The 26,249-nt window shown below is 55.2% G+C and overlaps 2 protein-coding genes and 1 non-coding gene across 4 annotated transcripts; 2 read left to right on the top strand and 1 right to left on the bottom strand.

Annotated features, from left to right (window-relative positions):
- Positions 1 to 39: 39 nt before the first annotated feature.
- PIAS4 (protein inhibitor of activated STAT 4) lies at positions 40 to 15,341 on the bottom strand. 2 transcript variants are annotated; one of them, XM_066205725.1, is made up of 11 exons: positions 15,303 to 15,341; positions 12,065 to 12,482; positions 8,549 to 8,633; positions 7,394 to 7,435; positions 7,027 to 7,117; positions 6,587 to 6,715; positions 6,400 to 6,505; positions 3,964 to 4,037; positions 2,982 to 3,142; positions 1,193 to 1,323; positions 40 to 720 (listed from the first exon to the last, which is right to left on the bottom strand). In XM_066205725.1, the coding sequence occupies exons 1-11, from the start codon at positions 15,327 to 15,329 to the stop codon at positions 515 to 517; spliced, it is 1,470 nt and encodes a 489-aa protein (XP_066061822.1). In that variant the 5' UTR covers positions 15,330 to 15,341; the 3' UTR covers positions 40 to 514. The 2 variants fall into 2 exon arrangements, with proteins under 2 accessions (XP_066061822.1, XP_066061823.1); XM_066205726.1 differs by having other exon boundaries at positions 2,982 to 3,058.
- Positions 15,342 to 17,480: 2,139 nt separating this feature from the next.
- EEF2 (eukaryotic translation elongation factor 2) lies at positions 17,481 to 26,221 on the top strand. The gene is made up of 15 exons (XM_066205700.1): positions 17,481 to 17,729; positions 18,346 to 18,560; positions 19,194 to 19,375; positions 19,454 to 19,665; positions 20,295 to 20,473; positions 20,751 to 20,856; positions 21,142 to 21,255; positions 21,395 to 21,533; positions 22,156 to 22,351; positions 22,496 to 22,754; positions 22,959 to 23,066; positions 23,468 to 23,821; positions 24,483 to 24,665; positions 24,743 to 24,875; positions 25,539 to 26,221. Exons 1-15 carry the CDS (start codon positions 17,727 to 17,729, stop codon positions 25,730 to 25,732), a joined length of 2,577 nt encoding a protein of 858 aa, XP_066061797.1. The 5' UTR covers positions 17,481 to 17,726; the 3' UTR covers positions 25,733 to 26,221.
- Positions 20,914 to 20,982, top strand: LOC136302427 (small nucleolar RNA SNORD37). The gene has a single exon (XR_010724063.1). It is a non-coding gene; the product is annotated as a small nucleolar RNA SNORD37 (small nucleolar RNA).
- Positions 26,222 to 26,249: the final 28 nt, after the last annotated feature.

Here is a 26,249-nt window from a genome sequence, read left to right as displayed (position 1 = left end):
ACCCCGGAGCCCTCCCCACACCCCCCCTTCCCCGCCCCGCCCCGGACTCACAGGTCCAGCAAAAACCTTTAGATTAATTAAGGAATGGTTCATTAACAAGAGAGGATCAAACTGCACACGGCTTTGGAGATGCAGGGGTGGGTGTCCTGGAGGTGTGCAGGGGAGCTCCCCCGATCCCGGGATCCAGGTGAGGGAGGATCCTGCCTGGCTTAAGACACTTTCTTGACTTCAGGCTCCAGTTCAGGGTCAGGCTCTGAGTGGGGTTCGTTTTCCAACCAAGAAGCAGCTCGATGGTTTTTGTTTTGTTTTGTTTGTGTCATTTTTTGTTTCGTTTTTTTTTTTTTTTTTCCTTTTTTTTCTTTCTCGTTTTAATGAGTAATTTGGAATAGGAAAGTCACAGGAGATGAGGGAGGGAGGGAGATGAGGTGGGAGAGGACGTTCTCCCCCTCCTCCAGTTTCATAAGCACCAGAGTATTCAAGTCTGTCCGTTGGGAATTCCGAGCCGTGGCTGCAGTCAGCAGGCAGAGACTAAACCTTTCTCGTAAGAGCAGCGTCGTTTGGGCTGGGGTCCCTCATCATCATCATCCTCCTCCTCGTCCTCCTCCTCGTCCTCCTCCGAGGATGAGCTGTCCAGTGTTAAATCCACAACGTCCGCCGGGGCTTTGCCGTTCTCGCCGGTGCCGTTGGGAGTGGCCAGGAGCCCGTTCACATCCGAGGAACCTGCCATGGGGAGAGGAGGAGCTGAAACCTCTCCTGTCCAGCTCAGGACGGATCCAGCGCTCCTGGCTGCTCAGCCTGGACAAGGGAAGGCTCTGGGGAGACTTCAGAGCCACTTCCAGAGCCTAAAGGGGAGCTGGAGGGGGACTCGGGACAAGGGAGGGAGGGACAGGACACAGGGAGTGGCTTCCCACTGCCAGAGGGAATACTGGGGAGAAATTCTTCCTTAGCAAGGAATTCCTCCCTTGTGAGGGTGGGGAGGCCCTGGCACAGGGCGCTCAGAGCAGCTGTGGCTGCCCCTGGATCCCTGGAAATGCCCAAGGCCAAGTTGGAGCACCCTGGGACAGTGGGAGGAGTCCCTGCCCATGGCAGGGGTGGCACTGGATGATCCCACAGGTCCCTCCCAACCCAAACCAGGCTGGAATTCTGTGCTTTCCCCCAGGGCTCTGCAGCCTTCCCCCCCAGGGAGACTCACCCAGAACCAGGATCGGACATTGAGGGCTGCAGCTCCGCTCCTTCTCGGCTCGGATGGGGCACCAGGAGCCGTCCACCAGGTACTCGATCTCGTCTGCATCTTCACATTCTGTCAGGATCTTGGACAGGAGCCTGCAGAGGGCACAGGAGGAGCTGTCACAGCCCTGGCACGCTGCAGGCTGCGTGCAGTGACCCCGGCTGTAAAAGGAATCTGCTGCTGGCTCCTGAGCTGACAGCCCTCGGAGTCACGGACTTTATTCCCCATAAAAGAGGTGCAGGTTGTGACAGTGCAAATCCATCCCAGCCCTTCCTGTCCATGCACCCAAACCATCAACTACCAGCTTAATTAGCTGCAATTAAAGACACTTTTGCCTCTTCACCCACTTTCCCAGGCACTGCTTCCAGGCAGGCAGCTGCTGCCCCATCCCATGGGACATTCCCAGGGCCATTCCCAGGCTTTAGCAAAAGGTGAGATGTGGAATTTGGACTTGGCATTAGGAACTCAGCCATCCAAGCAGCACTTCCCTTCCTTCCTAGGTTTTATTTCCCAAATCCCCACAGTAGCTACCAGAACAACATTCCTGCAACAGGAACACCATGAAAATACACCTGGAATGATTCCAGAGAAACTGGGCACTGGCTTTATTCCCTGTGTCCCACCATTTGCCTGGCATGGTTATTTGGAAACGCTGCTCTGCCAGGCCTCACTCCCTCCTGGACTTGAGCATTTGCCTTCAGGAAGAAGGAGAACTCCCAGTGGAAAGACTTTCAAGGTCAGGAAAACTTTGTGGCATGCCAGTGGGAGAGTTTGAGCTTTCCCCAACTCCTGCAGGAATTGTTCCCACAGCCAATCCCATCAGCAGCACAGCAACCACCAAGCTGCAGCTCCCAAAAAGCTGACAAGGCCCTGAGGATCCCAGACCTGACCAACCACTCCCTCCCTGCTCGGGAGCCTCTGGCTCTTTCTTGACTCCCAGCACCCAGCTGAGTGCCAGCTTCCCTCTCTCACTTCCAGGGAATCTGGGAAGGACTTCACCCAACAGAACTGCCATCAAACCCAGCCCTGAGCAGGGGCAAAAGTCTGCTGAGCCTTCCCCAGGGACATCCAGCTCCTCCTCGTGCAGGACACGGGCACGGCTGACCCGTGGGGGTTCCACAAGCCAACCCCTCACAGCTTCCCCTTCATCTCTCCCCTGCCAGAGATCTCCAAGGAACTGGATTTTCCTGTCGGGCTTGGCCAGGGGACAAAGCAAACAGGTTGTCTGTGCTGAGGCTGCTCCAGGAAAGCCACAGCTCCTGGATCTGCCCAGGGCCCGCAGAGGCAGCCTGGAACCCTCAGTGAGGCTGGGAACAGACTGGTCTGCTCACTTCCCTGTGCCAGAGGTGCTGCAGGCACCCCAAACATCGCTCCAAACCCTCCCTGCTGGTGAGGGAACCTGCAGTGGAGGCCAATCACAGCCATGGGGGTGCAGATCGTGTCCCAGCAGGCAGGAACCGCGAGTGTTGTTCCACCAGCCCTTGGCCAGCCCCAGGAGGTTGTTGGTGGTCCCAGCCTACAGAAGACTCCCAGCATTTGGGGGCAACCAAGCTGCTTCCAAACTCACCCCAAACGTGCTGCAGCACAGCCTGTTCCTTCCCAGCACATTCCCACTTGTCTAACACACCAAAACACTGAAACCAGAGTGTGATGTACCAGCAAAATAAACTTTCAGTAGTTTCAACTTCAACCAAGAGCTGGATGCTGCACCCGGTGGGGAAGGGGAAAAGGCAGAGAGAGCTGCAAAACTCACCCATCAATGATGAGCTGGTCGTAGGGGGCAGGTTTGTCACACACAGGGCACATCCATGTGGGCTTTTTCTCATTCATCTGTAGGTAGAAGACGGCATCAAAGCACTGCAGGTGTGCACAGGTCTCGGCCCGGCACGGCACCGACAGGCGCATCTTCACCAGCTGTGGGACCAGAGAGCAGAGCATCAGCCTGGACACCTGGCAAGGAACCCCCAGAGCCCCTCAGGAGGAAAAACATCGGTGAGTTTGTAAAGCTGCCCTGGGACTATGGTTTGGGTTCTGGACAGAGTAAAACAGAGCTGGAGCTCCTCGGCTCTGGAGCAAACTGGGAGAGGGCTTGGGTTCCAGTGCCTAGAGGAGAGCTGGACAGGGACAGGACACAGGGAATGGCTTCCCACCGCCAGAGGGAATATTGGGAAGGAATTCCTGGCTGTGAGGGTGAGGAGGCCCTGGCACCTGAGCAGCTGTGACTGCCCCTGGATCCCTGGAAGTGTCCCGGCCCAGGCTGGAGCAGTCTGGGATGGTGGAAGGTGTCCCAGCCCAGGCTGGAGCAGTCTGGGATGGTGGAAGGTGTCCCGGCCCAGGCTGGAGCAGTCTGGGATGGTGGAAGGTGTCCCGGCCCAGGCTGGAGCAGTCTGGGATGGTGGAAGGTGTCCCGGCCCAGGCTGGAGCAGTCTGGGATGGTGGAAGGTGTCCCAGCCCAGGCTGGAGCAGTCTGGGATGGTGGAAGGTGTCCCAGCCCAGGCTGGAGCAGTCTGGGATGGTGGAAGGTGTCCCGGCCCAGGCTGGAGCAGTCTGGGATGGTGGAAGGTGTCCCGGCCCAGGCTGGAGCAGTCTGGGATGGTGGAAGGTGTCCCAGCCCAGGCTGGAGCAGTCTGGGATGGTGGAAGGTGTCCCTCCCCGTGGCAGGAGGTGTCCCTGGATGGTTTTAGGCTCCCTTCCCACCCAAAGTGCAGCCCCACGAGGAGCCTGCAGGGACTCACCGGACAGATGAGGGACACTCGGACACCAGTGGTGGCGATTTCACTGTCTGGGTCCAGGCGTAGCTTCTCTTTCACTGCAGGGAGAGCAGAGGACACAACATTTAACCAAAGCCAGCCCTTGGCAGCGCTGTGCAGCCCAGGGGAAGCAGCTCACCCCAGCCCTGGGGTGTGTATGGATCCTTTTCCCTGCCAGGAAGGGAATGAGCACACGGATTCAGCCCCAGCCTGGGCATGGTGGGTTTATTTTTATTCCCTCCTGAGCTCTGGGGCAGCAGGGTGAGGGGAAACGTCTCCCCTCTGGCACTTCCAGTTCAGAGCACGTCCCTCCACAAGTCAAACTGAGAGGGAAAACACATCCCCATCCTTTTTCCATCAGGTTATCAAGCCTCCTCTCAGCACTGCAGGGCTGCCACTCCTCGGCCTCTGTGCTGACCACCTCTTCTATTCCAGAACATTCCACAGGAACCACCAACAGGCCCAGAGGTACCCAGGCAGAGAACTCAGAGCAAGGCAGCCATGCAAAAAAAACAGGCACAGCAGCCATCCAGCAGAGATCTGGGAAGAATCAGATGTGAGGAAAGGAGGAATCCTGCCCCTGCTGCTGCAGCCTGAAAGGAAAACCCCGAGGAGCAGCAGGGAAATCAAAGGAAGCAGCAGATGGGCAAGTCCCACACCAAGGTGTAAAAATCAACAGAACGAGCTTTGAACTGCTCCCCGAGTCCTGAGGAGGAGCTGCTGCTCCCACTGCTGTCTGCAACTGCCTCTGACACTGCCATCACCGTTTTTCTTTGGAGCAAGTCAACCATTTCTTTTGACCTTTTCAGATCATAACAAGATGTCTCCAGACAATGAGGCTACAAGCAGCTCTGCAACACCCAGCTTTAATTAGAGAGTGACTTCTCAGATGTGAAATTCCCAGGAGATTACAAGATTTGGGCTTGTTTTCCTCACATTAGGAGTCTTTTCATCCAAGCTTAATTTTTTATGAAGTCCTTTGTAAGAGCCTTCTCTGTGCATCAATTACTGGGAGACATGGGAAGGAGAATTTCCTCGGATCTCCTGATCGGGATTTTGGATCCAAAGCTGTAATCTGTTCTCAGACAACGTTCCTGTATTAACTTCTAGAGAAGTCTATGCAAAGGAGGGTGAGTCAGCAGTGAGATGTGACTGAAGTCAAAGGGCAGCTTCAGTGACAGGGAATTATTTGCAGAGCAGACCAGAGCTAGAAAAGCAAAGTTTAGGATCTCCTCAGGTTGGCCATTTCTGGACATCCAAACAACTTCCAAGCACAAAACCACAAAAGGAGCTGATATAAGACATTGCTCTTATTTGGTTTTTATTTCAAGTCACCAAATACAACTGATCCCTGCCTGAAATCCAGGTGTCTGCAGGCTGGCTACACCTGGAATCATCACCTTCCCTGTGAACTACAATCCACCTCCAAGAGTGACAGGCTGAGGACGTTCAGCCTGGAGAAGAGAAGGTTCAGTGGAGACCTCCCAGCAGCATCCCAGACCCTGGAGGGGCTCCAGGGATGCTGGAAAGGGGCTCTTCACCAGCAACTGCAGTGAGAGGAAAGGGGGAAATGGCTTGAAGAGGGGAAATTGAGGTTAAGATGGGCAGGAGAGGGGTGGGGAGGCCCTGGCACAGGGTGCCCAGAGCAGCTGTGGCTGCCCCTGGATCCCTGGCAGTGCCCAAGGCCAGGCTGGTCACAGGGTGTGGAGCAGCCTGGGACAGTGGGAGGTGGCACTGGATGAGCTTTAAGGTCCTTCCAACCCAAACCATCCTGGGATTCCATGACAGCTTGTTATCCTTGGGAAGAGTTTTCTCCAAAGACCATCAGGATCACGAGGTCAGTTCTCCCATGCAGAACTAAACAGCGGGAAGGTTTGGTCCAGCAATGGGAAAATTTGGGAATCTTCCACACTCGTGAGCTCCAAGTCAAATTCCACCTTGGAAAGGTAATTCCCCCTCGTTTCCAGTAATGTTTTACACGTGCCTCATACCAGGAGGATTTACCTGAGTGGTTTGGGATAAGCATCTCTTCTCTGAAGCTCTCAAGGCATATCAAAGTGCTGCTGGCGACATCCCACTGCCACCCCAAAGACTCCCAGAGACTGGGGCAGCAGAGGACATTGTCACCAGGATCCCTCGCTCCAGAAATCTCCTTTGGCAATCCCGAGGGTCAGTGCTGCTCATACTGACTCAGGTGAAGGCATGAAGCCCTTCCAGCCACAACGACACCGGCACGACACGACCTGGCCCAAATCCCAAATCCAACTACAGAACCACGGGTTTGGGGTGACCTCCCACACAGCTCAGCGAGTTCTGTTCAGATAAAAAGTGGGGTTCACACAGCTGGAGGGAAGCAGAGGTGGGAATGGTGGTGTTTATTCCCCAGCAGGCTGCACGCAGGCCCCTCACTGAGCCACTCACCCAGCGCTTTGCAGAGCTCGGGGTGTTTGATGCCGATGGTTTTCAACCTCTGCAGCAGCTCTGCTGAGGTCATCTGCCGCACCAGGTACAGCCCCACCGAGTAGCTCTGGGGAGAGAGGGAGGAGAGGATGAGGAGGGGGCTCTGCAGGGCTGCCTGGGCGGCTCTGGGGGCTCCCTGGGCTCTCACCTTGCCGTAGTTGCCCCAGGTGACCGTGATGCGGTTGGTGGCCGCCGACAGGTACATGAGGTGGGTGAGGTTGATGGGCCTGCAGGGCCTCTTGGGTTCCACCCCGGGTTTGTTGGAGGGGTAGTAGCCCTAGAGCAGCAAGATTAAATATAGATATTTAGTTTTTTTTTTTACTCAAGGGTAGATCTATTGATCAGCTCCATTAAATTCCACTCAGCCCCAGGTCTCAGGGATGGGGGGGATGGAGCTGAATGCAGCTGTAAAGAGGATCGAGCCTTTGTGCAGACCAGCTCTTTAACAGCATGCCTAGTCCATTAAAAAATTAGCTTTAAACCAAGCAGTGCACTTTCTAGTCTACAGGCATTCATCAGGAAAGCAATTTCCTTCCAAATCCCACAGATTTTCCCCCCAGATTCCCCCCCGAGTCCCCCCGTCCTTACCGGCACGGAGCAGTAGCTGTGGTTCACCTTGACGGCGATGTTGGGAGGGTACTGATCCTCCTGAGGGGAACTCGTGTCTGTGTAGCAGATTCTGGGCAGAAAGGACACATCCCATAATATCCCAACACTCCGCACATCCCCAGCTCCCAAATCCCAATCCCCATCCCAATCCCCACCCCAATCCACGCTCCCTCAGCAGAGCCCATCCAGGTTCTAAGGTGGAGTTTAAGATGCTCCTGTGAGGTCCACGAACAAAAAGTTCACTGGAAATTCTCCCTGGAGCCATGAAATCCATGTTGGACCTCGCTGGGTTTTGCTGGATTTTCCCTCCTCCCCTGATGTCCAAGGAACCCAGCCCAGAACCTACCTGAGCACCACCTGAACCGATTTCACACCGGGCTGCAACTCCCTGGCAAATGAAACAACAGAAACTTCAAATTAATTATGTTAAAAACAATCCCTACCCTCAAAAAAAAATCACCCAAACCAACTGCCAGACTCAAGAACTTCATCTGTTCCTAATTTTTTTTTAATAGACCTTTAAAAAATTACCTCACAGAACCTTATTTAAATTGTACAATTCCCCCTGCAAATATCAGTACTCCTGTAATTATTATTCTTTTTTTTCCTGATGCACCAACCTACAGCTTTTCTCTGGGTTTTTAAAACTGTTCAGGTGCCTTCTGGTGATTTGTGAGAATTTTTGAAAACTGGGTTTTAAGGTCAGGTTTACCTGACAGTGCTCAAGACTCTCTGTGTTTAATTATTCAGCTGAAGCTGCTCATGCAAACCAAGGGACTGAATATTAAGGCCCCACTGTGAATATTGCAACCCCCACCAAGGCTGTTCCTGACAGGATTTTAACTGCAATCAGGAAAGCAACGGAAGACACAACAAGGGTATTTTCACCAGGAAGCAAAATAAACCAAGATATTCTTCCCCCGGCTCTTTATTTTGCGATAAAGAGAAATATTTAAAGGTTTTGTGTTGAATTTTTGGGGAGGAATTCTTCTGCATGAAGGGAGCGGGTCAGGCAAGAGGAAACCTCCCTGCCACCTCTGAGGAGAGCCTTTGTTTGACTCAAAAGTTGCATCTGACAGAGGTCAGGGTAAATCCTAATCCCAGATGTTTCCTCAGGCAGTTCCTCCCCACCAAGGAAGTTTCCTTTCAGATGCAAAACCAGCCTCACACTCTGCCTTTTGAACCTGGCCAGGCTGCAGACACTGACGGCACCAGCTCAGCACAGAATTTAGGTCATCCATGATTTCATCCCCAAATGCACCACCCCAGAGGGAGATTAGAGCAGCACAAGGGAAACTTATGGACCTGGATGGGTGAATTTGCAGCTCCCACTCCCCCTCCCCAAAAGCTCTTTGCTTTACATGAGGAGCAGCCCGATGTCCTCACACAAATCCTGTTTCCTTGCAGAGAACAAAAGCTCCCACAGGCAGGGAACAGGGAGGAATTATGGAATTATGGCAGCTGCATTTGTCTTGAACTGTTAATACCCAGTGAGGAGTACCTGGAGTTTCTGATCAGCTCCACCTGTCTCGGTGTTAATGCAAAAATGCACGGGCTCTCCTGGAGCTTCTCATTATTCTGTGGAACTGAGGAGGGAAGAAAAGAGTGTCCATCAAACTGAGAACTGCAGCTCTGGGCACGAGGTGATTGTTATGCTCTGTTTATCTCCAAGTCTGGTTCTCTCCCACACCCCTGAATTCCAGTTTTGATAATTCTGCTTTGATTAGAGCTTTGCTTATTTATTGCTCACTGTGCAGTACAACCAGCACAGGCTTTGAATTTGATTTTTCTCTCTTTTTTATTATTTTTCCTCCCTTCAAATAATTCAAGAGCCATCAGCTCAGCACACCAGCGGTGTCACAGTGTCACCACATCCTCAAGAAGCCCAGGAGGAGACCTGAGCCTGACACAAAACCCCAAAAAACCAACCAGACTGAGCAGGCGGGTTCTGGGAAACAAAGAAAACAACCCCGGCAACAAAAAAGATTAGCTCAGATAATAAAAAAGCAACACAAAAAGCAGCAGGAAGAGACAAAACAGGACTTCCAACCCCCTGACCTTGAGGGTGGGACGGCAGCTCACCCTCAGAGAGGCTTAACAAGAGCCCAGCATTAACTGTGGCCTTTTGCACGCTGATAATTTTAAGATCAAGTGCATTTAACGTGGGGGAAACGAAGTGTTGACATGTGGGAAACTTCGTTGCAACCTTCCCTTCAATCCAAACACGTTTGGGTTTTTTTTGTGTCTAAGCAAAGCTCAGGCCCTGAGCTGCTGAAAGTCACGGGAGGAGCACAAAGAGGAAGTGCCAAAACAGCTTTTTAGAAATTATTTAGCGAGAATTGGGTGTTGTGCTTTGCCTCACTTCCATTGCGTGGTACATTCAAAGCCAACAGGATTTCAGAAGGAGGAAAATGCACTTCTGTATGAAAAAGAGGAGATGAGGGAAGGACAAAACCTCAGCAGCTCTTGGAAGATCTGGTGACAACTTGACTCGCTCCAGGTGCTTCCCTTTGGTCCCTTTTCTGCTTTAAAAATGCGAAACGGAGCTTGCAAAAATAAAATTTGAAAAGCAAGAACTAAGATGTCTTTATGGAACTTCTGTTTAATTCCAGTTTCAGTCCAAACATCTCCTGACAAAAACAGCCAGCAGAAAATCAAGCATTTCATCAGGTATTTTTAGCAAGTGATGATTGACAAGGACAATAACAAAAAAGAAATTTCAATGTTTCTGATGAAGAAACTGCCCACAAAACCCAGCCCTGCTGATGATCCAGCCACACAAAAGACAAAGCAAACCTGATCAGGAGAAGTGAGAAGATTCATTTTGCATTTATATCACCTCACTCTCCCTTTACACAAAAATCAAATTGCTGCTGGAAAAGAAGCCCCAGAGGTGGGAGGTGCAAGCTCAGGGCACCTGAGCTCAGGTGTGAGACCTGAACATCTGCAGGTGCCCAGCTCCTCGTGGCTCCACAGGAACCTCCCAAAGCAGCAGGAAAATCAGGTAGAAACCCAGCAGGGACCAGGCCGGCCCAGGGGAGGTGTCACCTGCCAGGGGAGAGGCTACATTTAACGAGCCCTCAGCTCTGGGCTGATGCAGGAGAGATTTAATGGCAACTGGGAACAGAATCTGGTAATCCCAGCGAGTGCGTCCAGGGCTCTTCTGGCTCTCTGGATGCTTCCACCTCTTGGAAATTTGTTTTCCTTCAAAATCCCCATGTTGGAATTGCTGACTAACACACATTTAACACTGAACAAACCATTCCCCACACAATTATCATGTTGGAGCCCGACTCTGTCACCACTCAGCTCTTTTGTCACAGCATTAACGCCTTCAAATGATGGAGAAATTAAATAAAATCTGACTAATTAGTCCTTTCTCTTTTTGTTTCTGCACAATCAAATCTTCATCTATTTTTTTTTCCTCCAAGCCACAACAAATATCTTTTCAGCAAAGCCAGACCAGCTCAAGCTGTAGAATCATTTTGTCAAGAGAATTCTGACGTCACCACATGGATTTATGAGACACTCAGCACAACACAACTTCCCTGGACACGCTGAATTTGCTACCAGAACATTCTGTTTAACATCAGTGAGCAACATTCGCTGTTTCTCCAGACTAAGATAATGAAAAATCAGTCTCCACACCCCAGGGAAAAAGCTCTTCTTCCAGTTTTACAGACCACACACAAATAACTGTGACAAGCACATAAACAAAAAAAAAAGTCAAAAATACAGTTTGAGGTGTTGCCACCCTCTTTGCCCCTCAATATCCCATCTAAATCTCTCCTCTTTCAGTTGAAAACCATTCCCCCTTTCCCAGCACTCTCCTTCTTTTATCAGCCACCTTTAAGCACTGGCAAAGCCCAGAGATAAATATTCCTCTGTGAATTCTGAGCGTGAGGGGAGAGAGAGGTGGGGACTCACCACCACATCCATCAGCCCCTCCTGCCAAGTGACTTTAGACAAAACACAGATATTTTTTATCAACACAAACATTGAAACCCTGGAAACTTGAGATTTTAAGGCTTTAGACTATGGTAATATAGTAAAATTACCCCATTGGGAATATAGTAACGTTACCAGATTGGGAATAGAGTAAAATTACCAGATTGGGAATACATGGAGGGCAATATGGAGGATTTAGGGTGTAGGGTAAGTCCTTCACCACCTTCTTCATGGTTTTGGGGTGGTTTTTTTTCCTAATAGGGTGAAAAGATCTCCACATCACAGACCTTTGGTGTTTGGTCACAGAATCACAGAATGTGTAGGTTGGAAGAGACCTTCCAAATCATCGAGTCCAACCCAGCCCTGACACCTCAACGAGACCACGGCACTGAGTGCCACATCTTTATTTGAACACACCCAGGGATGGTGACTCCACCACCTCCCTGGGGAGACCATTCCAGTCCTTAATCACTCTTTCTTTAAAAACTTCTTCCTAATATCCAACCCAGATTTCCCTTGACACAGCCTGGGACTGGGCAGAAAGTTATGGGGCAAAAAGTAAAAATAACGTAGTTGTCATCTCGTTATTGGACAGTTTGTGCTTCAGAAGACCTTGGAAAGAGGTGACCCCCCCAAAGACCTCGGAAGGAGGTCACCCCCAAAGATCTTGGAAAGAGATCACCTGGAAAGACTTTGGAAAGAGGTCACCTCCAAAGGTCTCTCAGAAAGAGATCACCCCCAAAGGCCTTGGAAGGAGGTGACCCTCAAAGGTCTCTCAGAAAGAGATCACCTCCAAAGGTCTCTCAGAAAGAGATCACCGCCAAAGGTCTTTCAGAAAGAGATCATCCCCAAAGGCCTTAGAAGGAGGTGACCCCCAAAGGTCTCTCAGAAAGAGGTCACCCCCAAAGGTCTCAAAAAGAGGTCACCCCCAAAGGTCTCAGAAAGAGGTCACCCCCAAAGGCCTTGGAAGGAGGTGACCCCCAAAGACCTCAGAAAGAGGTCACCCCCAAAGACCTCGGCAAGAGATCACCAACCAACAAACAGACCCTCCTCCAAAACCAAACCTCACCTAACTCTGTGGGCTTCAACAACTCGTCCAGGGTTGTATAAAAGGGCAGCTTCACCAAGCGCACCTCGGGCTTGGCCACTTTGGGGGGCAACCTGCCCAGTCCGTTCAGGTATTTGCCGTAGAGGGCCGGGTAATCGATGCCGGCGGCCGGCAGAGTCCGGGGCGCGGCGCTGCCGCGGTCGTAGGACGAGTGCAGGGCCAGAGCCTCGGCCCGGGCCGGCGCCGCCGCCTCCGAGCCCTTCTTGTTGTAGCGGGTCTCGTAGAGCTCCTTGATCTTCTTGAACACCTCGGGGCTGCAGTCGAACTGCACCAGCTGCAAAGCTCGCGTCACGAGCTCGTGTTTTAGTCCGCTTTTACTCCTGCCAACAAAACCCAGCAACATCTGAAGATCTGAGACTCGGAAACTCATCACCATGTTCTGGGGGGATAAAGAAATTAAAAGATGTTCTCATAGTTATAAAAGGCAAAGGTGCAGCGCTCGCTTTATAAAGATGTTAAAAATTTCCCCCCTCAGAGAAAGATCCCTCCCACCAAAACTGTCCAAACCCGATTTTGGTTCCCGTTTCTTGTTTGAGCAACCCACTGAAATGTCACCCGAGTGACAAAGCCACCAGCACGGTCACCAGAAATCACTCAAAGTCAAACTGCTTCCTAATACCCAACCTATATTTCCCTCGATGCAGCCTGAGACTGGGCTAAAAGTTCTTGGCGCTAAAAGTAAAAATAACGTAGGTGTCCAATTGTTATTGGATACTTTGTGCTTCAGAAGACCTTGGAAAGGGGCCAATGACTCAAAAATCACTTTGACACATGCTAAGCATCCCCAAGACAGCTCAGCTGGAAGCAGGAGCGACCTCAAAGATCTAAACCAAGAGGCCTCCCTTGTGAAAGAGCTCATGAACTCCCTCAGCAGCCTGAGGCATCTGAAATTCCCGGAGAAACATGGAAAACTTCATCCCAAATGGTGTCATGCAAGGCACAGGGAGAAAGTCACTGTGAGCTGGGTGAGGCTGAGGGGAACTGGGGCCACCAGTCCTGGCTTTCTGCATGGGAAAAGCCCTCCAGAATCCTCCCCACAGCCATAGGATCTTTATAAAAACAACCGATTTTAGAGAATGGAAGAATATTCAGATTATTGAAGAGAGCAGCGTGTTCCCTGGAGAACAGTGGCCAGCACTGGGATCCCTGTGATCCCAGCCAGGAGCTGCCTCGGTGTCCCCCTAGAATTATCAATTACAGTGTCTGATAAGCACCAAAACTCAGCTCAGTCTTCCAAAATTCCCTCTTCAGCAGAGCCAAAGGCCACAAGGCCACTTCCCATATTAAACCAGGAATTCTTCCTGTTAAACCCACAGCTCCAGGCTGGCATTTCAGCTCCCTGAACACCAAACAGCCTTAACATTGAAAAAAACCCCAGCTTATAAATGGATAGGTTTGGAAAATTCAAGTTGCCCTGGTAGACATCCACAGATCTTCACTCCACATCCTCCCTGCTGTGTGGGGAATATGGGAATCAAGGAGAAACCCCGCAAAAACAACTCCCAGCAGCAAAGATCCAGCAGATCTTCCCCAACCTCTACCCCACCCCTGAATTAACAGCAGAAAAGAAAGCAAAAGATACAATCTAACAGTCTTAACTTTTCCTGGAATAAACCAGCTACAGATTATATATTTCTAATTAAGAAAGCTACAACTGTTTCCAGACACATTTCACAGCCACTTTCACATGTGTGGGAATGAGATGAGGGAGAAAATGCCATTTGATTTTCTCCTTTTCCCCCTTACATATGTCATTTAATCTGAGAACCCAAAAGCTGTTATGTCACTGTCTGTAGTTAGAACTTCTGGGAGTCGTGATGAGTCCCAAAATATCCCTGATGAGGGGAAAAAAAAATAAAAGACTGATGACTAGAGAGGAGAGAAAAGATGTTTAATAGCCAGAAAGTCAGGATTTCAGAGCTCTGGATTCGTGGTGCTGCTCCACCACAGACCACCCGTGAAACCCTGGAGAAATCCACTTTGTGCCTCAGTTTTCTTCAACTAAAAAACAGAATCAGGGTCCTTAAGGTTTGGAAAAGACCTCCAAGATCATCAAGGCTGATCAAACCCCACCAGGATCGTTAAGCTGTGTTAGGAAATTGAGAGAGTGTTGTTCTCCCCGAGGGATTTCAGGATAAAAGGCGCATTTGGAAAGATAAATTCATCAAGCCACAGCGGCAGGAGGCACCGGGGCATCCCTGGAGGGCAGGAGACAGGAATTCCTCCTGCGGGGATTGCTCCTGGAGCACCTCACCCGAGACTCCGAGGGTGGGAAGCAGAGCTGGAGCCCAGAGTTTCCATTTTGAGGGAACTAAAGCCCAGCAGGACGATGAGATTTGAGCAGCCACAACAACAACAACAAACCCCAGACAAAGCAAAAGCGAGGGCTCCACCTGGCCCGTGCGAGCAGGGCAGAGAGCAGCACACGGATCGTCGGGATTCCCGACACTGCTGCGTGTCCCTCCTCTCGCGTGGGACGGATCAAACCCCACCAAAAACCTCTGGGGCGATGCCTGGGAAGCGCATTCTCCCCTCTGGAATTGCAAAGGGAAGGCAGAACTCCCCCCAAAAAACAGGCTCTGCGGCCCCCCAGCCCCGTCCCTGCCCAGGAGCTTCCCAGGGATCGCTGCCTCGGGAAACACTCCCAGGGAACGCTCCCCGGCCGCCGCCGTTGCTCCTTAACCGCCCCCAGCAGCGGCTGCTCCCACAGCGGCACCAGAGCACCGGGAAAACCTCCCGCTGCCGTCCCCTGGAGCAAACCGCCTCGGAAACACAAACTCCCGAGCGTGGATTTGTTTCAGCCCGTCCCCGAGGGGCTCTGAGGCCGCCCGTGGCCCCGGCAGTGCCGGTCCCAGCGGCTGCCCCGCCGGACAGCTCCGCACCGAGCCGCGCCAGCCCCGGACCGGCCGGCGGGACCGCGAGGGCGGCACCAGCCATCCCTAATCCCGGGGATTCGCGGAGGAAGCCCGGCCCCGAGGAGAGCGGGCAGCACCGGGGGCCGGTTGGGCGCCGGGAGGTCCGGCGGGGGCTGCGGCCCTGAGGCCGGGGCGGGGCAGTCTCTGAGGTAAAAATCCGAGAGGGCGGCCCCGGAGCGCCGCCTCCGCGGTTCGTAGCGCCGCCCCCCGCCGTCTGCTGGCGCCGGGAGCCGCCCGGTGCCGGCCGGGCCCCGCGGGCGGGGCGGCGGCGCCGCTTCCCTCACCTTCGCCTCCACCAGCTCCGCCGCCATCTTGGGCCTCCAGCGTCCACCGCGCCGGGCGCCGCCGCCGGGTCACGTGACCAACCTCGCGCCGGGGGGAGGGCGGGACCGCGCCGCGAGCGCCGCCCAATCGGCGCGCGCGCCCCCAGAGCCCCGGTCACGCCCCCCGAGCCACGCCCCGCCAGGCCACGCCTCCTACGGGTGCCTTAAAGGGCCCGCGCTCGGCAAACCGGGAGCGCACCGGGAGGACGGCGGCGGGAGCGGCGGAAGCGGGGATGGAGGCGGCCCCGCCGGCACTGCGGGACGGGGGAGTGGGTGGGCAGGCGGTGGGTGCTGCCCCCAAGATGGCGGCAGGTGGGTGCCCCGGGGCAGGGCAGGGCCCAGTGGGCTCGGCCCGAGGCTCCGCCGCCGTCCCCGGGGAGGACGGGAAGCGCTGAGGGGCTCCCGGAGGAGGCTGCGAGCTCTGGGAGAAGGACGGGGATGGGGAAGGGTCCCGGTGTCCCGGCTCCCGGGGAGGGGGATCTCCTGGCCAAAATTCGCTCCGTGGCAGCGACGTCCCATAGACCCCCCAGCCCTTCAACCCCCGTCAGTGTTTGTGCCCCCTTCTGCAACTTAACCCATCGCTTATTAAATACAACTCTTACATCATCATCATCATCATAATATTAATGATTATAATGTATATATTGTGGTTTGCAGCTTTCTCCTGATACGCAGCTCCGGTCTCTGCTCTGGCAGCAGGGACAGGAGCCAGGGAACGGCTTCAGCTTTGCCAGGGAATTGGGATGGAGATCAGGGAAAGGTTCTTCCTCCTGAGCACTGCCCAGGCTCCCCAGGGAATGGGCACAGCCCCGACCCTGCCAGAGCTCCAGGAGCATTTGGAAAGCACTCTGGGACAGGCTGGGATTGTTGGGGTGTCTGCAGGGCCAGGAGTTGGACTGGATGATCTTCAGGGCAACCCAAATGTTTGGGGTGAAACGCTGCCCTGGGAGAGGTTTTCCAGCACTTTCCTCTCCTTGCTATCAACCCCACGTGCTGATTAAACAAAAAGGCAATTAACAGCTGCTCAGGAAGAGCAGGATGTTAATCAGGTTTCCCAGTTTTCCCTTCTAGGCTGGCAAAAGCCAGGGTTGGTGTGAGAAATCCGCGAGATTGCTATGGAAACCCCAAGGCCGATAATTCATCCTGTCACGGTGGGAGAGCCGGGCCCAAATCCCTCCTGGCTGTAGCTCCATCGCCCTCCTGCCTGGCCCTGCTTCACGCAGGCAGGCTGGGAATGTGCTGGGAATTTGGGAGCTGCTGGTGAGGTGATGCAGGGATTAAGGCTGAGACAACTGGGATTGTTCAGCCTGGAGAGGCTTTGGGGTGACCTCATTGTGGCTTTCAGGACTTGAAGGGACCCCACAAGAAACGTGGAGAGAGACTTTGGATAAGGGATGGAGGAACAGGACGCAGGGAATGGCTTCCCACTACCAGAGGGCAGGGATAGATGGGATATTGGGATGGAATTCCTGGCTGTGAGGGCGGGGAGGCCCTGGCAAAGGGTGCCCAGAGCAGCTGTGGCTGCCCCCGGATTCCTGGAATGTCCAAGGCCAGGTTGCACAGGGCTTGGAGCAGCCTGGGACAGTGGGAGGTGTCCCTGCCATGGCAGGGGTGGCACTGGATGATCCTCCATGTCCCTTCCGACCCAAACCACTCCATACCTCCACGATTTCTGTGAGCTCTAAGGCCGCTGAGGGCTCCCAGGGCGGGCTTGGAGCCCCGGTGACACCGGGCCCGGCTGGGGGGGTCAGGCCGGGGCCGGTCCCGGTGCCCCCGCGCTCCTCCCCGCCCGCAGGGGGCGCTGCAGCGCCCCCCGCCCCAACCGGGACATGCGCAGTGCGGGCACCCTGCGGGACCGGGGCGGGGCGGGGTGGGGCGGACCCACCGGTGCCCGGCACCGCTGCCCGCCACCGGGCTCGGCCCTACCGCCTTCTCCTAACGGCCGAGCCCCCATGCTCGCCTGCCGCTCGGTGATGCCGCTCCGAGGGCGGCCTCACCAACCGCGGTACCCCGGGCTGCTTCCCACACCGGCAGCGGGAGGGGCGGACTTTCCCCTCGCTGCAGCGCGGGAGGGGCGGGGCTGTCGATGCCGGTGGCTGTTCCCCCGGTGTCGCCTCGCTGTAGTCCCGGTGCGGCCGCGGTGACACCCACGTGGTGCCGGCGAGGCGGAACAACCTCCGGACCATAGAGTCCGCTGGCCGGAGCGGCTCGGCCGCGCACGCGCTGGGCGCAGGCTCCGCCCCTCTGCGCCGCCGCCCTATAAGAGCGCTCCGGCTGACGTCAGCGCTCTCTTCCGCCCGCTCTGCGCTCGCCAGCGAGACAGGGCCGAGCCGCCGCCATTGCCGCGATCCCCCCGCCCCGCAGCATCCGCCGCCATCCGCCACCATGGTGAGCCCCCGCCGCCCCCCGCCGCTCCCGCCGGGATCAGCGGTGGTCGCGCTTCCCGTATCTCCGGGGATGGCGCTTCCGCGAGCGCCGCCGCTCGCACGGCGCTGACTGCGGCCTGTGCTGCCGGGCTGGGCCGCAGCTGCGGGGGGAGAGGGTGGGGCGGCGAGAAGGGGCCGGCCCGGGCGGCCGTGACACCCCCGGAGCCGGCGGCACCCGCCGGGCTCGGTGCCGGGGCTGCCGTTGGCCCGCGGGGCGCGGGAGCGGCCGCGCTGATGTGGCAGCGCGGCGGTGGCGCTGGGGACGCGGCGCTGCGGTGCCGGTCGTGCCTTATGTAACGCTGCGGTCTGGGCTGGCACCGGCACCGGCCCGGGCTCGGTTTTTGGGGGCGTTTTGCGCCCAGCACCGGCTGACACCGCGGCTTGAGGGACGCTGAGGCGGGGAGGGGTCGGCGTTGCATCCCCGCTGCGGTGCCCTTGCTGCGGGTTGTGTTGTCAGCCGGGCAGGGCTGGTGTCACGGTGGTTATGGCAGGTATTTATGGGAGATTGGGATCCCCTTGGAATTGCCTGAGGTTTTTTTTCCGTACACGCTGAGTTCCCCCACGTCTCCTCCCTCAAGGTGAACTTCACAGTAGACCAGATACGGGCCATCATGGACAAAAAGGCCAACATCAGGAACATGTCGGTGATCGCCCACGTGGACCACGGCAAGTCCACGCTGACGGATTCCCTGGTGTGCAAGGCCGGGATCATCGCCTCGGCCCGCGCCGGGGAGACCCGGTTCACCGACACCCGCAAGGACGAGCAGGAACGGTGCATCACCATCAAATCCACGTGAGTGCCCTCCCTGGGCTCAGCTCTGGGGGGGTTGGACTCCTCCAGGAGGCGAAAGGAGATGCTGTCGGGCTCTGGATTGGTCCAGAAGCTCTTCTTGTGCTTCTGAGGGTCTGGGATGATGGAGAAGGTGTTGGTTGAGCAGTTCCTTTCTGGACACTGGGTTCACCCTCCCAGTTCAGCACCAGGATGGTTTGATGTCCTGTGGATGACGCGTGGAGGCTCTTGGGAGCATCTCTGGGGATGTCCCTGGTGGCTTTGTCACCACAGGGAATGTGAGGGCTCTGAGGTGGAGAAGGTGGCTGGAAAATCCTAAATCCATCATTTGGGAACGGGACCCTCTGTGTGTGCTGGAGGAGGTTAGGATTCTGGGAGATGTTATGGTTTAGGAAGGGCAGATTGCAGCTTCTGCTCCTGTTATCTCCCACGCTGGCCTCGCAGGAGTACACTTCAGGAAATCCTTGAGCCCACTAATTAGGTTGGAAAAGATCTCCAAGGTCATTAACTGCAACCTTGTCAACCAGAGCAGAGCACTGGGTGCCACCTCCCGCTGTTTGTGTGGGCCAAAACATTCCTGAGCTTTGGGGAGGAATAACACCCATCATCATTTTAATAGTTTCTCCTTTCTTCCAGAGCCATTTCTCTGTTTTACGAGCTCTCTGAGAACGACTTGGCCTTCATCAAGCAGAGCAAGGATGGTTCTGGCTTCTTGATCAACCTCATTGACTCCCCTGGGCACGTGGATTTCTCCTCAGAGGTCACTGCAGCTCTGCGAGTCACTGATGGTGCCCTGGTCGTCGTGGACTGTGTCTCTGGTGAGGTTTTTCTGCAGCTGGAGCATGTTTTTTGGGGGGAATTAGGAGAGGAATCCTGATTAATTGCGTGTCTGGCAGGCGTGTGTGTGCAGACAGAGACTGTGCTGCGTCAGGCCATCGCCGAGAGGATCAAGCCTGTGCTGATGATGAACAAGATGGACAGGGCGCTGCTGGAGCTGCAGCTGGAGCCAGAGGAGCTCTACCAGACCTTCCAGCGCATCGTGGAGAACGTCAACGTCATCATCTCCACCTACGGGGAGGGAGAGAGCGGCCCCATGGGCAACATCATGGTGAGGGGAAGCTCTGAGGGCTGGGATTGGGCCACTCTGGGGAGAGGGAGCAGCTCCCTCCTCAGTGAGAATTCCTTGTCCCAGGTGGAGCTTGAAGGTGCCTGAAGTCCCAGGTTTGGGCTGGCTTGGGGCTCTTGTTGGCTCCCCTCCCAAATTTCCCGTTCAAGGCCTGAGCAAATAAAGGCTGGGATTGTTGCCCAGAGCAGCCGTGGCTCAAAGTGTCCAAGGCCAGGCTGGACAGGGCCTGGGGCACCCTGGGGTTGTGGCAGGTGTCCCTGCCTGTGGAATGGGTGGTCCTTAAGGTCCCTTCCCACCTGCTCTGCTCCTGCTGCGTTCCTGGGAAGGGAGCAGGGCTGTGGGCCACAAGTTCTGAGGAGAAGCCTGTGCTGGACTCCAGCGTGCTGGAGGTGTCCACGCCTTCCTGATCCTCCTGGGGAGGATGGGAATCCTACCTGCATGTGAACTTGGTGGGAGTGCAGGAAAACCAACCCAGCTCTGTGGTGCAAAGCTAAGACCCAGAGGTGCTCACTGGGACAGAACTACTCCAGAATCTGTGTCCTGAAGCTCTGTTTCGTGATGGGGTGGGCTGAGGGCTGCTCCCCTGACCCCGCTCTGCTCTTCCCCCTCAGATTGACCCGGTGCTCGGGACCGTGGGCTTTGGCTCGGGCCTGCACGGCTGGGCCTTCACCCTGAAGCAGTTTGCTGAGATGTACGTGGCAAAGTTTGCTGCCAAGGGAGATGCCCAGCTCAGCCCAGCCGAGCGTGCCAAGAAAGTTGAGGACATGATGAAGAAGCTGTGGGGAGACAGGTGAGGAGGGAACGGTGGCGATTGGAATTCCAGACCAGTTCCGCATGGCTGCAGCCTGACGCTGCAGAAAATGGGGAAAGGGGGGGAAGGGTGTGGTTGTGCCTGATTTAACAGGAGTTAATTATGTTTTGGGGAGTGCTGGGAAGCTGGATGAGGGGAAAAGCCAGAGATGGCTCTTCCTCAGCAGCCCTTGGCTCTGCCCTGGGCAGGCAGAACAAGCTGTGTGTCTGTAGCTGACCTGAGCATGGACATTTATCTGATTTCCTTCTCTCTGCAGATACTTTGACCCTGCTACTGGTAAATTCAGCAAATCTGCCACCAGCCCTGATGGAAAGAAACTGCCCAGGACCTTCTGCCAGCTCATCCTTGACCCCATCTTCAAGGTGAGTCCCTCAGGGTTCCTCCTTGGCCGGCGCCTCCCTCTCTGCGCTTCCGTTCCGTGCGTGATGATGGAAAATTTCTTCACTTTGACCTGACGTGTTTGATTGAAGAAATTCAGCTGTCTGACACATCTGGCTGCTCTGGGAGCAGCAGGTGGGGCTGTGTCTCCTGGAGGGGGGCGGGGTGCTGAGGAGGAGCAGGAACCCTCTGCAGGCTGCAGAGCTGCGGTGGTGCAGCTGCTCCAAACTGGGTCACGGCAGCGCTCCCAACGGCCGCTCTCGTCGCAGGTTTTCGATGCCATCATGAACTTCAAGAAGGAAGAGGCGGCCAAACTGATTGAGAAACTGGACATCAAGCTGGACAGTGAGGACAAGGACAAGGAGGGCAAACCCCTGCTGAAGGTGAGGCTGGTCTGAGTCCTCTGGGAAGCTGCTGAGCAGCCCTGCTGCTCCAGCTGTGTCAACATCAACCTGCTTGGGAGGTGGGGAGGCGAATCCCTGCCTAGTGGAGGCTCTGACTGGGTCCTGCTGCTCTGCCCAGGCCGTGATGAGGCGGTGGCTGCCAGCTGGAGATGCCCTGCTGCAGATGATCACCATCCACCTGCCTTCCCCCGTCACAGCCCAGAAGTATCGCTGCGAGCTGCTCTACGAGGGCCCCCCCGACGATGAGGCTGCCATAGGTAGGACCAGCTGCTTGCTTTGCTGCCAGGCCTCGGCTCCAGCACGCCTGAAACCAGTTTGTTCTTCACGTGCAACGGCTCAGGAGTGTCTGGAATTGAGTCTGTAGCTTTTCTAGCATGGGTCAAACAGTTCTAGTTTGTCAGAGCTCTGTTCTGGAGTGCTGAGCTGGCTGAGTAACCTCAGAGTAGCCAGACGCTCCCTCTGAACCTGGATTTTCTTGGGGATATGGTCTTCCATGGAATCACAGAATAGATTGGGTTGGAAGGGATCTTGAAGTCATCCAGGCCCATCCCCCTGCCATGGCAGGAACACCTTCCACTGCCGCAGGCTGCTCCAAGCCCCATCCAGCCTGGCCTTGGGCACTGCCAGAGATCCAGGAGCAGCCACAGCTTCTCTGGGCACCCTTTGCCAGGGCCTCACCTCCCTCCCAGACAACAATCCCTTCCCAATATCCCATCTATCCCTGTTCTCTGGTAGTGGGAAGCCATTCTCCATTTCCTCTTGTCCAGACACAAGCCCTTGGGCTGGGACAGTGGTTGCAGGTCTTGAGTTGGGGTTTTTGGGGTGGCTGCCAGAGTCATCAGTAACTCTGGGTTAAGCTGGTCTCTCTCCCCCTCCCAGGCATTAAGAACTGTGACCCCAAAGGCCCCCTGATGATGTACATCTCCAAAATGGTGCCAACCTCTGACAAGGGACGTTTCTACGCTTTCGGCCGTGTCTTCTCTGGTCTCGTCTCAACTGGCTTGAAAGTCAGAATCATGGGACCAAACTACACACCTGGCAAGAAGGAGGATCTGTACCTGAAGCCAATTCAAAGGTGTGTCCTGGCTGGGCTGTTGAGAGCTGCAGGTTTGGGGTTGTTTTGGTGTTCTCGTGTCTGAGGCCTGTCAGGGTGCTTGGCTGTGGGCTGAGTGGGATCTCCTCCCTTTCCCGACTTCCCTAATCCAACTTTTCCCATCAGGACCATCCTCATGATGGGTCGCTACGTGGAGCCCATCGAGGACGTGCCTTGCGGGAACATCGTGGGGCTGGTTGGGGTGGACCAGTTCCTGGTGAAGACGGGAACCATCACCACCTTCGAGCACGCCCACAACATGAGGGTGATGAAGTTCAGCGTCAGCCCCGTGGTGCGCGTGGCCGTGGAGGCCAAGAACCCGGCTGACCTGCCCAAGCTGGTGGAGGGGCTCAAACGCCTGGCCAAGTCTGACCCCATGGTGCAGGTGAGTGGCCAGGATGGATCCAGGGGTGCTGCTTCCAGTCCTGGGAAAGCCTGGAGTTGAGTGTTGCTTCCTGGCTTGGTGCTGGGACACTCCCAGAGCAGTGGGGAGAACATCTAGGAGTAGCTCTGTGGGTCAAACAAAACTCCTGTTGCTGGTGTTTGTGGCTGTTCTGAAGCCTCACCTGGCTGTCCCTGCTGTTTCCAGTGCATCATTGAGGAATCTGGGGAGCACATCATCGCTGGCGCTGGGGAGCTGCACCTGGAGATCTGCCTGAAGGACCTGGAGGAGGACCACGCCTGCATCCCCATTAAGGTAGAGAGGCTGAGCGTTGGCTGAGCTCAGGCTTTGGCCAGGTTTGATTGCCTCACACCTGTCACTATAAAGACAGGAAAAGAGCCACACTCAACCATCAGGATGTGAGATGAGAAAGAAGGAGGGTTTATTTGGGGATCTTGACTTATCTTTGGAATTTGATTGAGGGTTGGGGGATGAGGTTAACACCTTTCTGACCCCAGCGGTCAACCTAGAAGTCCATCAGTTTGTCCTTCCCCCCCCCCGGAAGGAACGTATTCGTTACAAAACATCAACCTTTGGTTTTGTTACAAAACATCAGCCTTTGGTTTTGTTACAAGAACTCCAGTACAAAAACCTAAAAAACATCAGAAGGCTGAACAATCAGGGCCACGCACCCACCCCTCTGTCTGTCCCCGCAGAAATCAGACCCCGTGGTGTCCTACCGCGAGACGGTCAGCGAGGAGTCCAACGTGATGTGCCTTTCCAAGTCCCCCAACAAACACAACCGGCTGTACATGAAGGCGCGGCCCTTCCCCGACGGGCTGGCCGAGGACATCGACAAGGGCGAGGTGTCGGCGCGGCAGGAGCTGAAGCAGCGGGCGCGCTACCTGGCCGAGAAGTACGAGTGGGACGTCACCGAGGCCAGGAAGATCTGGTGCTTCGGGCCCGACGGCACTGGCCCCAACATCCTCACCGACATCACCAAGGGGGTGCAGTACCTCAACGAGATCAAGGACAGCGTGGTGGCCGGCTTCCAGTGGGCCACCAAGGAGGTGAGGGATGACTGGTCTTGGTTTGGGTGCCATCTGTGGCTCCTTGCTTCGTTCATGCTTCTCATGGAGCAAAATGCAACCTGGGAACGGTCCAGGTGAATGACACAGGTGGTGTCAGGAGGAAAGGTGCTCTGAGAGGCTTGACGGGGATTTGGCCTTATCTACCAGTTATTGTCAGGGTTAGACAGGAGAGCACTGCAGGATGAGTTGACAGACTGGGAACAGCACAGTAGGATTTATTTTCCTGTACACGAGTTAGTCTGAAGGAGATTCCAAGCCAGCAACTTCTGTGACATTACTGGAACAAAAGACCCCCATTTCCCTTGGCCAAACACACTTGAGTTTCAGCACCATAAATGTGTGACAGCTCTTGTGGCTTGAAGCTCAGAGCTGACCATGGGGATGCTGCAGAGGTGGGAGCTGGTGCTCCACAGAACCCTGAGCTTGGGAAAACCTTCCAAGAGTCCAACCTTTGTAGGCGTGAACGTTCATCCTTCAGCAATGACAAGCGGCTCCTGGGTGGACCCTTGTATTTGCTGCTCAAGGAGCTGCTTCCACGGAGCTCCTGCAAACCAAGGGAGCATCACCCCTGTCTGGGGACACCGAGTTACCCCAGGATGCTGTTGTCTGATGATCCCTGACCCCGTTTGTGCCCTGCCAGGGGGTGCTGTGCGAGGAGAACATGCGCGCCGTACGTTTCGACGTCCACGACGTGACCCTGCACGCCGACGCCATCCACCGCGGCGGCGGCCAGATCATCCCCACGGCCCGGCGCTGCCTCTACGCCTGCGTGCTCACCGCCCAGCCGCGCCTCATGGAGCCCATCTACCTGGTGGAGATCCAGGTGAGCAGCCCCTGCCGGCCCTCGGGGGAATTGGGGACGGCAGGTGGGCGCAGTCCTGACCCCGTCGTCTCTCTCAGTGCCCGGAGCAGGTGGTCGGAGGCATCTACGGGGTGCTGAACAGGAAGCGTGGCCACGTGTTTGAGGAGACCCAGGTGGCCGGGACCCCCATGTTCGTGGTCAAGGCCTACCTGCCTGTCAACGAGTCCTTTGGTGAGTCCTGGAGCCGTCCTGGGTGGGAGAGTTCTTGGGAAGGACCTCAGGAGATGCTTGAGTTGAGCTGTTTACCCAACACTGGACCGTGTCCCCAAGTGCCACATCCACGTGGGTTTGGAATCCCTCCGGGGGTGGGGACTCCAGCAGTGCCCTGGGCAGCTGTGCCAGTGCTTGACCATCCTTCTGGAGAAGGAACTTCTAACCTCCAACCCTCCCCTGGCACAGCTTAGGGCTGTTTCCTCTTATCCTGTCACTTGTTGCCTGGGAGAAGAGACCAAGGCTGCAGAACATTTTGGGATGGAAGGGACACCTTTCCACTATCCCAGGCTGCTCTAAGCCGCCCTTGGACACTGCCAGGGATCCAGGGGCAGCCACAGCTGCTCTGGAATTCCATCCCAGCCAGAAACTCCTTCCCAGCATCCCATCCATCCCTGCTCTCTGGCAGTGGGAAGCCATTCCCTGTGTGCTTGTCCAAAGTCCCTCTCCAGTTTTAGGCTCTGGAAAAGTCTCTTAAGTTCTTCCTGGAGCCTTTTTTACATTCCCACCTCATACTGCTCGGGATCCCAAGAGCCGCTCTGGCTTCCTCTGCTCTACCCATGGAAGCAACATGGAACTACGACCCTTCCTGTCCCACCTGACCTTTTCTCTCGTTCCTCCCAGGTTTCACAGCAGATTTGAGATCCAACACGGGGGGCCAGGCTTTCCCCCAGTGCGTCTTTGACCACTGGCAGATCCTGCCCGGGGACCCCTTTGACAGCGCCAGCCGGCCGTGCCAGGTGGTGGCCGAGACCCGCAAACGCAAAGGGCTGAAGGAAGGAATCCCCGCCCTCGACAACTTCCTGGACAAACTCTAAATGAAACTCATGGAACTCTGGGGGAGAACAGGAAAAAAAATTTAATTAATTAGCGTTATCACCCATGCCCGCCCCGGGGAGGGGGGGGTAGACGCCTTGTGACCATCTCGTTAATTATAAATGGGTTTCATAGCGATTTTGAGAACTTTAAATGAGGAAAACAAACAAAAAGAGAAAAAAAACAAAAAAAAAAGCCTTATAGGTTTCTGTGTTGCACATGACTCATCTTTGCCATTGTAACTAAAACATTTCCACTAGATCTGCCCAATTCTGTATTTATTTGACTCAAAAAAAAGAAAAGATAGTGCTGCAGAATGGCCCGGAATGGGGTGGGGCGTGCTCAAATCAAAAAGGAGGACAAGGAAAACAGGGGGGAGAGATGGTTGAGGGGTGAGGATGCCTCATCTGCAGCGTGACTGTCCGTCGTGCCCATCGCCGCCTGTATTAGTGCCACTGGAATTAATAAAATTGGATAAATGGTGACGAAAAGTGACGGTTTGGGGAGTTTTTAAGGGCG

Source organism: Chamaea fasciata, unplaced genomic scaffold (genome assembly GCF_029207755.1).
Source record: "Chamaea fasciata isolate MVZ Bird 193981 ecotype frontalis unplaced genomic scaffold, bChaFas1.0.hap1 SCAF_28, whole genome shotgun sequence".
Taxonomy (NCBI): domain Eukaryota; kingdom Metazoa; phylum Chordata; class Aves; order Passeriformes; family Sylviidae; genus Chamaea; species Chamaea fasciata.
The sequence above is the reverse complement of the archived record's forward strand: the minus strand, read 5'-3'. Positions and strand labels throughout refer to the sequence as shown.

Bases quoted from the DNA above. Each gene is read 5' to 3' on its own strand.
- EEF2 (XM_066205700.1), top strand. The intron at 21,256-21,394 runs GTGAGGCTGGTC...TGCTCTGCCCAG, and splicing joins AGGGCAAACCCCTGCTGAAG to GCCGTGATGAGGCGGTGGCT. The intron at 23,067-23,467 runs GTAGAGAGGCTG...CTGTCCCCGCAG, and splicing joins ACGCCTGCATCCCCATTAAG to AAATCAGACCCCGTGGTGTC.
- PIAS4 (XM_066205725.1), bottom strand. From the start codon at position 15,329: ATGGCGGCGGAGCTGGTGGAGGCGAAG. The intron at 8,634-12,064 runs GTGAGGTTTGGT...TTCCCTCCTCAG, and splicing joins GTTGAAGCCCACAGAGTTAG to TTCCACAGAATAATGAGAAG. The intron at 1,324-2,981 runs GTGAGTTTTGCA...TGCCCTCTGCAG, and splicing joins GACCAGCTCATCATTGATGG to GCTCCTGTCCAAGATCCTGA.